General features: G+C 40.1%; 2 protein-coding genes across 3 annotated transcripts in view; one reads left to right on the top strand and one right to left on the bottom strand.

Annotated features, from left to right (window-relative positions):
* The window catches only part of Fhod3 (formin homology 2 domain containing 3), a 389,221-nt gene extending 387,959 nt beyond the window's left edge, over positions 1-1,262 (top strand). The window contains exon 29 of the mRNA XM_048806588.1: positions 699-1,262. Within this exon, the coding sequence (XP_048662545.1) occupies positions 699-781 (83 nt within the window). The 3' untranslated portion in view covers positions 782-1,262. The remainder of the gene's footprint in view (positions 1-698) is intronic.
* Positions 1,263-8,336: 7,074 nt separating this feature from the next.
* Tpgs2 (tubulin polyglutamylase complex subunit 2) overlaps positions 8,337-14,419 on the bottom strand; it is a 34,661-nt gene continuing 28,578 nt past the window's right edge. Inside the window, exons 5-7 of one of the 2 annotated variants that reach the window (XM_015482420.2) lie at positions 14,214-14,327; positions 12,673-12,833; positions 8,337-11,276 (exon numbers count right to left, since the gene is read on the bottom strand). In XM_015482420.2, coding sequence (XP_015337906.1) covers positions 11,049-11,276; positions 12,673-12,833; positions 14,214-14,327 — 503 coding nt within the window. In that variant the 3' untranslated portion in view covers positions 8,337-11,048. The remainder of the gene's footprint in view (positions 11,277-12,672; positions 12,834-14,213; positions 14,328-14,419) is intronic. The other variant, XM_015482421.2, reaches the window with a different exon arrangement.

Genomic DNA, 14,419 nt, shown 5'->3' with positions numbered 1-14,419 from the left:
TTATTTTGTAGAAAACATCCCCAAACCCACCCAGAAGTTTGGTGATTTTTCTTCAGTGGTTTTGCTCCTTGGCATCCATTCCGCAAGGAATCGCTGTTCACTTTAATCATTGTCCCCAAGGGTCCTTTGATAAATTGAGACTGAGACCCATAACACTCATAGAGAAACTCATCCTGTCTGCTGCCCTGGGTCTTTTAACACCTGGCTGCATGGAGCCATGAGTTCTCCAATGTGTCCCTAGCTATCCTTGCTCCTTCTGCAGACCCATAGGGTTGTTGAAGTTTGCTGATCCCCTCACCGTGCACTATTTTACTTAATTTCTATCACTGAAGTGCCTGCGTTCCCAGGCTTTGTGATTACTTTTCCAGCTCTGTTAACACTTTGTGTGCTGGGCAGAGAATGAGCTCTCCACTTGCCGTGAGCACTTGTGTAGTTTGCACCCGTTTCTCAGAAGCCTCCTCCTTTGTCCCCTCTTTATTAGCCCCAGTCCATGCCCCTTTCCCTTCTGGACAGTATCACCTTCAGCTCACCCTGTTGTATCCCCAAGATCTTTTCTACCCTGGGTGCTTCAGCAAGAGCAGGGTGTTGTGCAGCATTCCTGGGGGTCCTTGGGGAGGGGAGACTGGTGTACTGACTGCTGCATGCCTCGCTCATAATACCTCCTTCTCTCCTTGTGTCTCTGGCTGTGATCACTGCAGTGCGAAGGACCCTGAAGAGTGGCCTGACTCCAGAAGAAGCCAGAGCCCTGGGCCTGGTTGGCACCTCCGAGCTGCAGCTGTGACGTTCTTGGGGCACCCTCTGAGCAGAGAGAGTACCAGCTCCTGCTGCGCAGAACCCCTCTGGTGGGGAAGCAGGGGAGACTAGGTGTCACCACTTGGCTTCAGTTGCCTGTTGTGCATTGATGTGGACTTCCAGGAATCTCCTGCACGAACTTTCCTCCTCATATCAACCATGTTTCTCTTGTTTCCTGGACACTTGGTTTATTAGTTCCAAAGTGTGACACCTTTTCTGGGCAAGCAGCAGCCCTTTTAAGGAACAAATCACTCCTGTCACAGTTGTTATGGTAATATGAGGCAATCTGATTAGATTCACAGACTGGTTCTCCACAACACCAAAATATCCAGATGTTAAACTCCAACCTTGTACACAAAAGAAAGCACAGATTGTTTATCAGTTGTGGATTTTAGATGTACTAAATGTTTATACAAATTCATAAATGTACACCATGTTTCAAATACTAAATAAATAGTTTAATGCCAAAATGAGAAACTTTTCTTGTCTTGGGTGTAGGATCTTATGAAGGCTTGACTCTTTTTGGTTTCATCAGGACCCTTGCTTGGAATGACCTTCAGGCCCTTTGGCTGACATTTCATTGACAGAGTGAGTAGCACCAGTGATGCGCTCTTGGACACTCCTAATTTAAGCAGGCATAGTCCTTGTTGCAGGATGTATTACCTGCTATTAACCTAATATGTACCACCTTATCTGTGAGGTTTGAGGGTTTGTTTTGATGCAAGAGCACAGTTGAGTGGCTTTTTACACATCTGAACTCTTCTGCAACTCACTTTGTTGCCTTTTTTGTGTTAAAAAAAAAAAGTGCCCCAAAATTTACCTAAGTCACCACCAAAATAAAGTTTAAAGCTCTATCTATAGAGAATAGAATTTTACATTTAGAACTTGGCTTTCAAGGTTTTAAAGACCTAAGGTGTCCAGAGAGGAAGGCACTGTGAAGGGCTCTCAGCAATTACAGGACACACTTGGGACCTGGTACCCAGGAAGTGATAGAGACCTCAACAGGAGCTCCTTGGCCCAGGGTCACATGGTTCCCTATGAAGAACCTCTGACTCCAAAACCAGGGAAAGGTAGGACACTGCAGTTGGTGTTTTCAGAGGTTGGAAGATTATTCCATCTTTGCTTCACCTTCAAAACATCTGTGCCTCTACATCTGGAATATGATTTATAGATAACATGCAGTAGTATTGCCTAAGAGTCAAAATAACATATTCACACCATAGGCTCCTGTGAGTGTCACCACTGATGGAGAGACAGCTTTTTCAAGCAGAGATTAGTGAAATGATTCCTGGTGGATGAAAGCACCCAAGGAGAGCCTGGAACTGTAAGTTAAGTTTGTAGATTATAGACCATCGAGTTTATTTAATAATCACCTTATTGAAAAGGATACATGGTTGTTAATATTAATTTCCCTTAGGGTCCTAAATAATGTGTAATATTCCACACTTGATTTAGTGGTTTATGAGGGCATTTGTTTGTTACCTTGGCACTGAATACAAACATGGAAAACTATCACAGGGGATAGTGATGTATAAACAGAAGGAAGTGCATTTTTGTCACTTTGCATTTCCTATTAGTGAACAAATACTTTGATGCTCTTTTATGGGCCCTTGTCATTCTGAGAGTTGTTGCTTTAGAAGGTCACATTCAGAAGGAATGAATCTAACATTAAGTTTAGTAATTAAAACTTCTAACAGACAATGTTAACTAATTTCTTGCTTACAGCTAGTGAAGAGGGTCTCTTTTATTGGGAATGGCATTTTGAAAATATTCACTGTAGAATGGAAGTAACATAGGGCAGAGGCTGCCACCCTCGTCTCCAGATTGGACTCCCCTGGGTGCATAGAGAACTTCCATCTGTGTCCCTCCACCAGAGATTGCTATATAGTTGGTTTGGAGTGTGGCCTGAATTTTGGAATGTTTAAAATGTCTCATCTCCTTCCCCTGGGTTCTAATGTGAAGATGACTGTAGAAGCCATTGAGTCACAAGGTATTTTTTTTTTTTTCCCTTTTTCTTCCCTGGAGTAGGGGTCAGAGATTAAAGATGGTATTTTTGAGATCTTGGGAAAACCAAATATTTGCCAATACAGAACTGGTTATAAATCACTGTTGTATATCTAAAATAAACAATAGAGGACTGGATCTCCAGGACAGCTAATTCAGGAGTAGCAAGGGTACTGCAATCTAGGATATGGTGCCAAGGTGAGCTATATGGTGCACTGCGAGGCCCATTTGAGGAAGTTGGGGCAACAGGAAGCTCTTAAAGACAGCAGGGAAAAGTACATGTACTGGTTACAGAGTCTTATCACAGGCGTTGACAGTTCATTAGTGGAGGCTGTCAGGCAGGTGTTCTTATGCTGGTGGATAGCTGTCTTTGTACGGCTAGCTGTCCTTGTGGACTAGCTGTCCTTGTGTGTGTTTCATGGAGCAAAGTGTGGCTTAGAAAGAATTTCCTGTGGGTTTTTTTCCCCTTTTTTATTTTTGTATAGGTATAATGTGCAAATGCCCCTCCTTCATGGCCTTTGGGCTCCATATTATTAGACATAAAGTGACTTTATTTTGATATCGGTAACTTCCTTTTTAAAAATTTTTTATTCTTTTTAGTTATACTTGACAGTAGAATGAATTTTGACATACATACATGGAGTATAACTTCCCATTTTTGTGGTTGTACATGATGTGGAGTTACACTGGTCCTGTATTCATATATGAACAAAGGAAAGTTAATGTCCAATTCATTCTACTTTTTCCCAATCCCACCGTCCAATCCAGTGAACTTCTACTCCTCCCTCCCTCTGGCTTATTGTGAGTCAGAATCCTCATATTAGAACATTCAGCCTTTGGTTTTGGGGATTGTCTTATTTCACTTAGCACGATAGTCTCAGTTTCATCCTGATACTGAGCTGTGCATTAACTTGATGATGTGAAAGTTACTGATCAACTAGGACATGTTTGTGCAAAGCCTTCCTCATGCTGTGTATATAGTCAATGATGCCAATCTTTTTCCTGCCTTTTGAAATCCAGAAGAAAATGATGAGTTCCTTAACATTTTTCAAGCCCCATAATATGGGAGGAACACAGGAGTGGTCTGAGACACCACCTCTTGCCAGCACCTCTTTCCTTCACCCAGAGAAGTGCTACTCAGTGGCACGACAGAGATGCTACAGGAAGTGGACCCAGAGGTGCCATTGGTCAGTGTCACAGGGTATTCAGAATGTACCAGGGAGAGTCTTTGTGAGCCCTGCTTGTGGGGTAGCTCTAGAACCTTCTGTTCTAGATCATTTCTCTTCCCACTGGATTGTTCAGTTCTACTGAGGGAATACAGCCACATAAAAAATAAAAAGGTCATACATGAGCTTGGATGAAAAATCAGACTGTATTTTTAAACTTGATAGTTGGTAGTTTTTAGTGAAACTGGAGGATATTTTCTGTTGCTTTTTTCCTCTCTGCTCTCATCACTTAGTCTGGCTGCCTCTGTTGGTTTTAATCCAGGATATTAAGTTCCCTTAAAAGACCTTTGAGAGGCATCAAAGCAAATGGTACCTTACACTTGTAAGATGCTGTTGCTAATTTTTCTGGTCATTAGTATAGATATTCTTTCACCTTGCCTCCATATGGATGCTGGTAAAATAAAATTTAAAAAAAGCAAAACAGTATTTTTGTTGTTGTTGAATACTCCTGGGATTTGATTCCTTTGGAATCTCTCTTTTGCTTTCTGTTTTAAAAATATAAGGAATTTGGAGATGGAGAGTAAGGTTCACAGGGACTTCAAGGGTTGAAGACCTACTTTATTTTTCTTCTAAGGTCCATTAATGAATGTATGCAGAAGAGCAGGAGCCAGGAATAGAAGACTTGGTTTCCAGCCACTTTTTTGGTGAGCTCCATTGTCTGTAGCTCCCAAATCCACTGTTTGTGTTCACAGCCCTGAGATGGTGTACCACCAAATGCCACTATAGTATGCTTAACAATGGCCACCCAAAGGTCCTAATTCCTAAAGTCTGTAAATGTTACCTTGTAAGGGAGATGAGTTTGCAGATGTGATTCAGTTAAGGACCTTGATCTGAGATCATCGTTGATTGGGTATGCCCTAGCAATTTGTTATGACAGCCACAGGAAACTATACAACCACAGCAAATACACACGGAGGACCTGTTATACAGGCAACTCTGTGCAGGGCTGGGGAAAAAGCTGGGAACTTACCAAGAGCCAAGTGAAGAAGTTACCAATTAAAATTAAAATTTTAGTTTATCAACCATTCTGAAGCCATTTCTGGTTTTGTTTTGATCAGAAATAATTTTATCAGAGACAAGTAAAAAGAACACTGCATTGCTTAAGGTATGAAATTTCTTCACTTTGCAAAGTAAGGATATAAAAATACGTCAAAGAAGATGGTTATTTGCTAGAAAAATGATTTGTCTGCTAGGCAATTCAGAGGGGAAAGCTAAGTTTGATTTTAAAAAATAATTAAATATTATTGAAAGCATCTCAGAGTACTTGATATATATTTAATAGAATTCATAGCCATTCTGTTTTCATTTTACATTTTACAAAAAAATTGAGCATGAGAGGTGCTGAAGATCTTTCCCTAAGGACACAAGAAGGAAGTAATACATCCTGTTTGTGTCATTAGTTGCTGGTTAGTTTTTTTTCTTTTAGAATCCTTAAGACAGCTGCATGTTGGATAGTCATGGTCAGCTATGCTTCTAGGCACAAAATATGTGGCACACAGTCAATTGGGTGAGATTAAACCAGCCTGACTGCTTGTATCTTTGATCACCCTTTGGCTAGTCCTCACTGCTTTCATTCCTGTTGTCTGGGAGGCCTGCTCACAACATATTTTATCCATGTGAGTTGGATATTGAAAACATCTGGGTGGATGGCCTCATTCTGCTTGCTACATCTATCAAAGGTAGGTACTAGATAGGGCCTAGGTGCTAGATGCTAGGAAGCATACAGATATATAATTAAAGATGCCATTTCCAAGACCACAAATGAAGATACACTGTATGATAAAAAAGATTTTTGAGCCACAGCTAGTGAGAATGGCAAGAAGTAGTCTACAAGATAATATCTGGATATCAAAATATTCAGAACATTGGTAATACATTTTATTATGGCCGTTTTCTCCATTAATTTTGCTTGGTTGTCTGTTTCTATTGTTCTTAAATACAAGGCAGCTCTGGAATTTTGCAAAAAAATTTGAATGGCCGATTCAAGTTTAATCTATTAATGGTTAATGGGACTCCATACCAAGTAGGATGGCTTTCCAGAGTAGTACAAGTCTCCATCTCAACAACCATTGGAAGAGACAGGTAAGATGACTGAAGTTCACTGAACGGTACTGACATGAAGCACTACATCTCAAAGAGGGCCCTTTTTGTGGGGTGGGGCTTTACAGTGCTCTGAGGTGAAGGCACAACTATTGGTGTTTAGGCACAGGAGAACAAGGTAGTGTTTTTTTCCCCTCAGTTTTTAAAATTGCATTGTAATTACACATAATGGTGGAATCTATTGTGGCATATTCATACATGAACACAATATAAGCTAGTGTTTTGTAAGGAAAGGGAGAGTAGAGCTGGGTAGGTCATATAGAAAGTTAAATAGAAAACAAAGTTGGGATCACATTACAAAGAATGGGGGAAAGAAAGTACTAACTTCTTTGAATTAACTAACTTTACCTGTGTACGAGCTCTTTTAATAATCACAGTTAACACTATAATGGAGGCTACATATGTTAGAGAGAATGCTCAGATAGAAAAACAATCTAGTCAGGGTTGGCTCAAGCCAAAAAAGAAAATTCATCACAGGATCCCAAGAAAAAAGAGCACAGCTAATGTGGAGTTTTACCTACCCAGGGTCTGATAAACTGTAAGAAAAGGACAAGAGTATAATGTACAGATAACGCTGCCAGGAAATCTGTGAGTGGCTACTGAATTGAACAGAAAAAGGAATTTATAATCCCTAGAGCAACTGTTGAAATCTAAAACAAAGTAGAGATTGAAAACTGACAGATTGGAATTATTTAAAAATTAATTATAATTGGATGAGTAAATAGGGGTGTAGATACATGGTCATGATTTCATAATTGTTGAAAAGTAGGTTTTGGATGCAGGGTTTCAATATACTATTTATCTTTGTAAATGTTTACCACTCTCCATAATAAAAAGTTTAGGGGAAAAATACATTATGCAGAAACTTAAAAAGGATCATTGATCCCGTTTATTCCATTCTTTATATATTCCTTACTGGATTCTCCATGCAATACAAGCAAAGTTTCAGACTTGGCACTACTGAAACTAGTCCAGTTGATTAAAAATCTTGAAGCTGGGAACCTTGCCTAACAATTTTGATTTAGCAGGTGTGGAGTAGGATCTGGGTACCTTCCTTTCTACACGACTCCAGTGACACTGATACATGTTTGGAAGTTTGGAGAGCATAGCTTTGAAGGATAGATTCTAGGGGATGTCACGCACAAGCTGACCTTATTCATCTCTATTCATGGCTTGGTTACCTCCCTGCAAGCAGCATGACGACAGGGAACTTAATGAATAATTTTGACTACATCAATGTTTACTGAGGCATTCTGCCATTCATTTTTTTTGTAACTTCAGCATAGTGTCTTTTTCCTGGGCAGTTGATTTCTTAGAGTGTACATTGCCATTTTAATTGCTTTAGTTTCAAAACATAAACCTCCTGGGTGTGTTTTCCCCATTTAACAAATTCAATCTCCATATTGGGCCAGCTTCACAGGCAGGTGACCTGTGTAGTTGCACAAGAACCCACACTTGGAAGGACCTCACATTTGGTTTTCTGCTCTTGCCTGACTTATCCTTGAATTTGTGTTCTGTAAGTGAAGTCTGCTGCAATAATGGAACAAAAAACAAGGGATGTGTTTGTCCACTGTTCCTTAGTGCCTCATGCACAGATAGCCTTTAGAATGCTCTGAGAACACAGGATTCTTGAGGATCCATAATGTGGCAGAGCTCAGAATAAAAGCAGTGAAACTTATGTAACTGAATACAGAGTGCTGGGAGCTCCAAAGTCATGCTTTCCATTTGAACCAGACTTGCTAAAACACAGAAAGAAGGCAATGGTACGCTAAGAAACACAAATAACCAAGGAACCCCATCATATACATTCTTTCTCATGTTGTTTCCCTTTAGCTAACTACTTGTGCTGAAAAAGATAATAAAGAAGAAAAGGAAAACATAAAGCAGTCCATACTTCCTTTTTTAAGTCCTGTATTCATCAGTAAGCTAGAGGTAGAGTGTGTTAAAACGTGCACATATCAAGAAGGGAAATACTGATTGAGTTTTGTGTGATTTTTCTACTGTTCTAGTAAGATTAAAATACATATGCACATAGTATGTGTGTGTGTATATATATATATATATATATATATATATATATATATATACACACACACACACACACATACATAAGTTTGGGAAAAGGAAATTGTGTAAATTTGGTGATTCTACATGGGTAAATGCTTTTATATTTGCAATTAAAATGCACAATATAAAAAAGAATGGTAAAATGCATACTAATTTAAAAATTTTAATTTTCCTTATAACAGTATTAAGGAGCAAACAGAAAACATCACCATAACAAGTTGTAGGAAACCATGGAAGAAAGGAAAAGCACATTTTAGGGCCTTTAATGGTAGTTTTTTCTGATTTTTGAACAAGAGGTTCACATCTTCATTTTGTACTGAGTCCTGCATATGATGTAACCAGCTCTGCTTTTTCATCACTCTTCCTTCTGAGGCAGGTCTTGAGCTTTTCTTTATCCTAACTGCCTTCCTTCTACAGTCTTTGGAAGACTCCCATTGATTGCCACTGGTTTGAAGGGCACTATTGCTCTCCTGGTTCTTCTGTTGTTTCACTTATGGAATCTAGAACTGGACCAAAACTGAACTGGTCCTCCAATGGGCTCCTTGGGTACTATAGGAAGGACATCTGTGGCAATGAATAATGACATGCCTTCTCATTTTCTTTCTAACCTTGTCTTGAAGAAGCAGTCAAATGCTGGACTGGTGCAATTGGACCTCCCTTGAATTGCTGCACATTTATAAATGCTCAAAATGTAATAACCTAAACAATTAATTTAAAAGGGGTAAAACACTTAAATTAGGGAAAATTTGACACAGGCATGTCATGTACTTGTTAAAAAAACACAAAAACATTTGAATGTCCACGCTGAATTATATAAATGGTTAGCTATGGAACTGCAAAGGCCAGAGGTGCTGTTATTTTAAACATTTTCCATTAGAAGTTAGCCAGAATAGCTGTCATGCTGGCATATTTAAAGCAACTGAATATGCTGTTAATGTGTATTTTCTTTTGGGGGGGCAGTGTTGGGGATGGAGCCTAGGGCCTTGTGCATGCTGTGAAAGTGCTCTACCACTGAGCCATGTCTCTAGCTCTCCCAAAGACTTTTGAACACTAGTATTTCAAGACTTAGAACCATTACAACAGTGGTGAAGCACCCATGATCCTTGAAGGCCAACTCTTTACCTTGTTTTCCTCAGGGGCTGTGTGAAGTAGTAGATGGAGGGGGATTGAAAGCCTCTTTTTCATATCTATCACTATAATCAGCAATCAAAACAAAAATTTAAAACTTCATAAATACTCAAAGTGGTGTCAGAAGTGCAGGTGAGCAATTGTGGGGACTTCTTTAAGCTCCCTGGTGGGCCATGGAAGAGCAAAGCCCTGGACTGATTAGCAGATTGAGGTCTGCAAAGAAGAGAGTCTAAGCAATCATGGAAGAAAAGTCAGGAAAGAATGAGTGAGCCAGTCAGGACTGAAGTGTACAGATGTAGAAGGTCCTGCCTCTCACTATTCAGCAATGACATTTTCCAACCTTTGGAATTTCAGGGAAAAAACTACAGTCACTCAAGGATCCTGAGGCTGGGTGGGTGATAGGATTTCCCTGCTGAGAAGTGGAGTGAAGGTTTGCTTGTGCCCACTGTCAGGGCTGCAAAGTTAGAAAACATTCTTAATTGAAAGCCTGAACAACTCTGTAGAAATTCCATTAGATGTACATAGTAGGTAAATTCAGGTTTATCTTGTGTCAAATATTAGGCACATGTGGGCTGGCTAGAGGTCTAATACCCCTACGTGTCTATGGGGAAAATGATTTCTGAATTACAGGAAACTTGCAAAGGAATCTTGGAATTCCATCATATTATAAAGGCTTTCCCATCCTAAGTATGGCCAATGACAAACCAGGGTGGGACTAGACAAGTCACAGCAGGTAGAAAGCTGCTGTTAATATTAACTAGTTTCATTAAAACTCTATGAAGAGTTTTCCAACATGATGCCTGGGTGTTTTTACTTTTAAAGGGTTAGACTAAAGTACAGAAATACATCTCAAATTTTTGGCAAATGTGTAAACATCACAAAATAGAAAGCAAACTTTAAGAAACTAAAGGAAAATGAACAGAGTGAAATGTATTCATTAAGAACATACAATTGAATCTTCTAAAGTTTTTATGAAACACTGCAACCCATTAAGTTTGGGTATCATCAACAAAAGAAATTAACTAATCTGAGTATGAAAATATTCTACTGCAGTGCTGTCCAAAACAACTTTCTGCAGGGCTGGAGTTGTGGCTCAGTGGTAGAGCACTTGCCTGGCATGTGTGAGGCCCTAGGTTCGATCCTCAGCACCACATATAAATAAATAAAGATCCACTGACAACTTAAAACAATTATATATAAAACAACTTTCTGCAAAGAATATGTTCCATATCTTTCTACTGTCCAATATTTAGTCTAGTAGCCATGTGAATACTTGAAATGTGACTAATGCTACTGAGATTATGAATTTTTCATATAATTTAAGTTTTTATGCCACATGTGACTAGTTGCTACTGTTTGAACAGTGCAGTTCTAATGCTTCAAGGGTCAAAACCAGGGGTTTTTTGGAGGACTTTTCTAGCTAAGAGATTGAGGGTTGGGTACAGATAGAAAGGAAAGCTCAATAGACCTCTCTGGTCCCTTAAAGAACTTAAATTCACAGCTTTTGGAGGCAGGAACTGGAAAAACCCACTGTGAAGAACTCTTGGGGATAAAAACTCAGGATGCCCTTCCAACCCCTGGCTAATGTTGGAGGGCAGGGGGTGGATAAAATGGCTGAAATTTTGGTTACTTGGGAAGATGCCTACAGTTACATGCAAAATCTGAGGTTGGGGCCATGAGTGCATGGAAATCACTGCTGTGGGGCTGGTGGAGAGCCGATAGTGGGGGTGCTCACTTCCGGACAGGGTTTCCAGGTCCAGAGGAGGGTTTAGAGGTAGTAGGACCCGAGGGCCCTTTCTGGCCACCTGCAGGCTGCACAGCCGCTTTCTTTTTTGGAATTAAGGGCTTGTTCTTGCTCTTAAACACTTTGCTAGGATCCAACTTGTTCACAAAGGAGTCGGTCTCTTCCGTGAGCAGATCTGTGTTGTAGGTGATAGGTTTATACATGCTGAACCATTGCTAGAAGGCAGAATTGGGAGAGAGGGTCACAATCCAAAGGAACAATGCTATTCTTTGTGCTCTTTAGTGGGGGCATAGGGTTTGAAAGCTGAGGACACAAGAGTACAAAATCTGAAACTCGTATCAATTGGTAAAATCCATGCACAAATCTAAATCCAAAAAAATGCCAAATTGAGCACATGTCTGGTCCCAAGCATTTCAGATAAGATATGAAAAACTGCCTTGAATAATCTATTAGATCTTTATTTATGCAAAGTGAAAACTTGGCCAGACACAATGCTGCTTTATGAGGCATCCCTAATAACCTCTAAATAAATGTAGTATGAAAACTAAGACCTTGAGTATGCTGTTTTCTTCTTGATCTAGGGACCAGTGTCCTTCCACCTGCCCTTGAAGTAGCATTCCCCACCAGCACCATTCCCCCAGGGGAAGTATGACAAGAGGCTGGTGCAGCCTTCCTGATGGAAGATGTGTTAGTGCTCTCTTCCTTACTGGCTTTCTAAGCTGCTGAGGGCAAAGGGCATTCTCATTTATTGACTTTTCTTTGATCACAACCAACTCACAATGTTTACCTGATGGAAGGTGTCAGTATGGGATATTTGAGGAAAATGAAGCTTTCTCAATAAACATAGTAATATAGTGCCAGAGATGAGTCCCTAATTTCCTGCTAATTTAGTGCTGTGAGAAACTACCATCAAGGAGCCCAGACCAGCTCATTCTAGTCAAAAGTTCTTCTTGCCACACTGGGTGTTTTCAAACCAGGGATTGTATCAGTATTACTTGTCATCTGTATGTTTGAAATGGTGCCCAAATGTGTAGTATAAATGAGTCAATCCATTTGACGGAACACTCAATAGTCATTAGGACAAGGCAGCTCTACCTCAACTGATGATGGACTGTTTAGTGAAAAGAACAATGTGAATAGTACATTATACTTGTGATTTAGCAAAAAGGAACCAAAAATCATATGCTTGCATGTGTTATATGCAATGCGTATCTCTGGAACCGTACATAAACTGGTATCCATGGCTGCCTCTGTAGAAGTACACTGGGAGAATAGGAAAAAGAGATTTACTTTGCACTCTTTTGAGTACATATATTTGCCAATCCAAAACAATCAATTAGATGTAAGCCCCTAGTAACAATCAAAGATGGAAACATCCCAGGTAATTCTGAGGGTCAGCTATGTTGGGAGTCACTTGACTAGATCAATATTATGTGACACTGTCTACTTAACACTGTAATCAGACGCCTTGCTTTAAAAACACGTTTCCTGGGTTCTACCCCAGACCACTTAAATGGGGAAGTTGAGAATCTGCAATATAATCATTTCCTCAGAAGTTTCTGATACACATCATACTCTGAGATGACAGGTGTTCCCCCTCCCAGTCCTTACCTTGGCTTGTGGGCTAATACCATAACTGGTGAAGGCATACTGCCACTGGGGCAGGCCCAGGTGGGTGATAAGCAGGCGATAATAGGCAGTAAAGGTATCTGTGAGAAAATGCCAGTATAATGCTCTGTCCAGAAACCAGATCTCAGTGTCTTGGGCTGATGCTAAAATAGTAGACAAAGGAAGTAAGTAAACACTTATTTCCTTGTAACCATAAATTAGTCAATATATACTCACGATTTAAAAATATTCAATAGTAAAGGATATAAAATAAGGTAAAAATTCCATTTTCTCCTTTTCCAACCTCCTAGTCACATTCTCCAGTGGCCGTTTTTACAAATTCTTGATCAGCCTCTTTCTATCTGCTGGGCACACACTGTGGTCTCAACTTTCCTGATGGAGGCAAATGAGTGGCTCAGGCTTTTTTTGGAGGTCTTTCTTGGGAGCCAGAAATGCTGTGAAAAACTACTATAATAGAGTCTCTGATGTTCTGGGTGACAGAGACATTATCATACCAGCTCCTGCCTTACACCTGTTTCTGACCTTTCAATCTTATTAGCTCACTGGTTCATCTGTTGTCTATACAGCTATAACATCTCTCTAAGAGGCCCACATTATCTGGTCTCTTTCTTTTTCAAAACTGCTTATGGTCATAAAACATTTTCATTTGAATCTCTCCAGTCTAAGTAATCCAGAATGATAGACCACTGTCTTCAACGTTATGTCTCAATTTCTTTGCTTGGCTTTCCAAGCTCTGCATGAGAGAGAGCAGTTGGCCTTCAGGTTTCATCTCTACATCCCCTAGATGGTTCATGTAGAGCACCAACTTGGAATAACAATTCCATGACATGGTTTTTGCCACTCCCTGCAGTATCTAATTCCAACTATAGTTCAAGATGCAGCTTAAAATCTGTTTGCAAAGATTCTTCAAGCTGGAGATAATCTCTCCTTCCCCCAGAGGTAAATCCTGGTGTCTGTACATTCTCCCCCCATCTACTGAAGATGGCTTGCCCTTGTCCAGTTCTGTAGTTTCAGTCTCAAGGTCTCAACTGCCTTTGGGTGGGGGGAGGGGGTAGCAGTTATGCTCAAGGGCACAGAGCCTCACTATCCACCACTGGCCCCCCTTTCTCATGATTTCCCATCTGGAATTTTGAGGTCTAATAAATCAGGTTTTATTATTATTAACTGGCCTAGATACAGAAGTATGAAAAAAAGATAATGTGTTTCCCGTATGTTTACTAAATGTATGAGCTTGCAGTGAAGGGTCTATAAACAGAAGGGCTATTTCTTTTAGTTTATCTCACCTATTATCTGTTGACTTTTTTGTAGTAATTCACATATGAAGATGGCTAAAGAAGACTAAAAATTAGCCTACAGGGGGTGCTAGAGAGGGCCAAAGGGGCTTTCTAAGTCTTGCCACACAGAAAATCTAGAAGCACTTCAAGAAGCCAGGGAGGTATGTGCCTTTTGTGTGATGGCTGACAAGTAGTCAGGCAAGATCACACCCAGACTAGAAGACTACAGCATCCCATTGTGATTCTTACCTGGCTTCCCACTTTTGTAAACAAGGCAAACCTTCCCATTCCCACTGCATGAATCCAGCTCAAATATCACATTGCGAGAGTCAAAGTGAGGTTTCTCTGGCTGGTCCTCACTTGCTGCAAACAAACAAACTCATCTCAAACATACTATTAAGTAGTATTTTCCAAAAAATTCCATAAATTCCTGATCTCATTGATGGATTAGGCCT

This window comes from Marmota marmota, unplaced genomic scaffold (genome assembly GCF_001458135.2).
Source record: "Marmota marmota marmota unplaced genomic scaffold, marMar, whole genome shotgun sequence".
Lineage (NCBI taxonomy): Eukaryota > Metazoa > Chordata > Mammalia > Rodentia > Sciuridae > Marmota > Marmota marmota.
The sequence above is the reverse complement of the archived record's forward strand: the minus strand, read 5'-3'. Positions and strand labels throughout refer to the sequence as shown.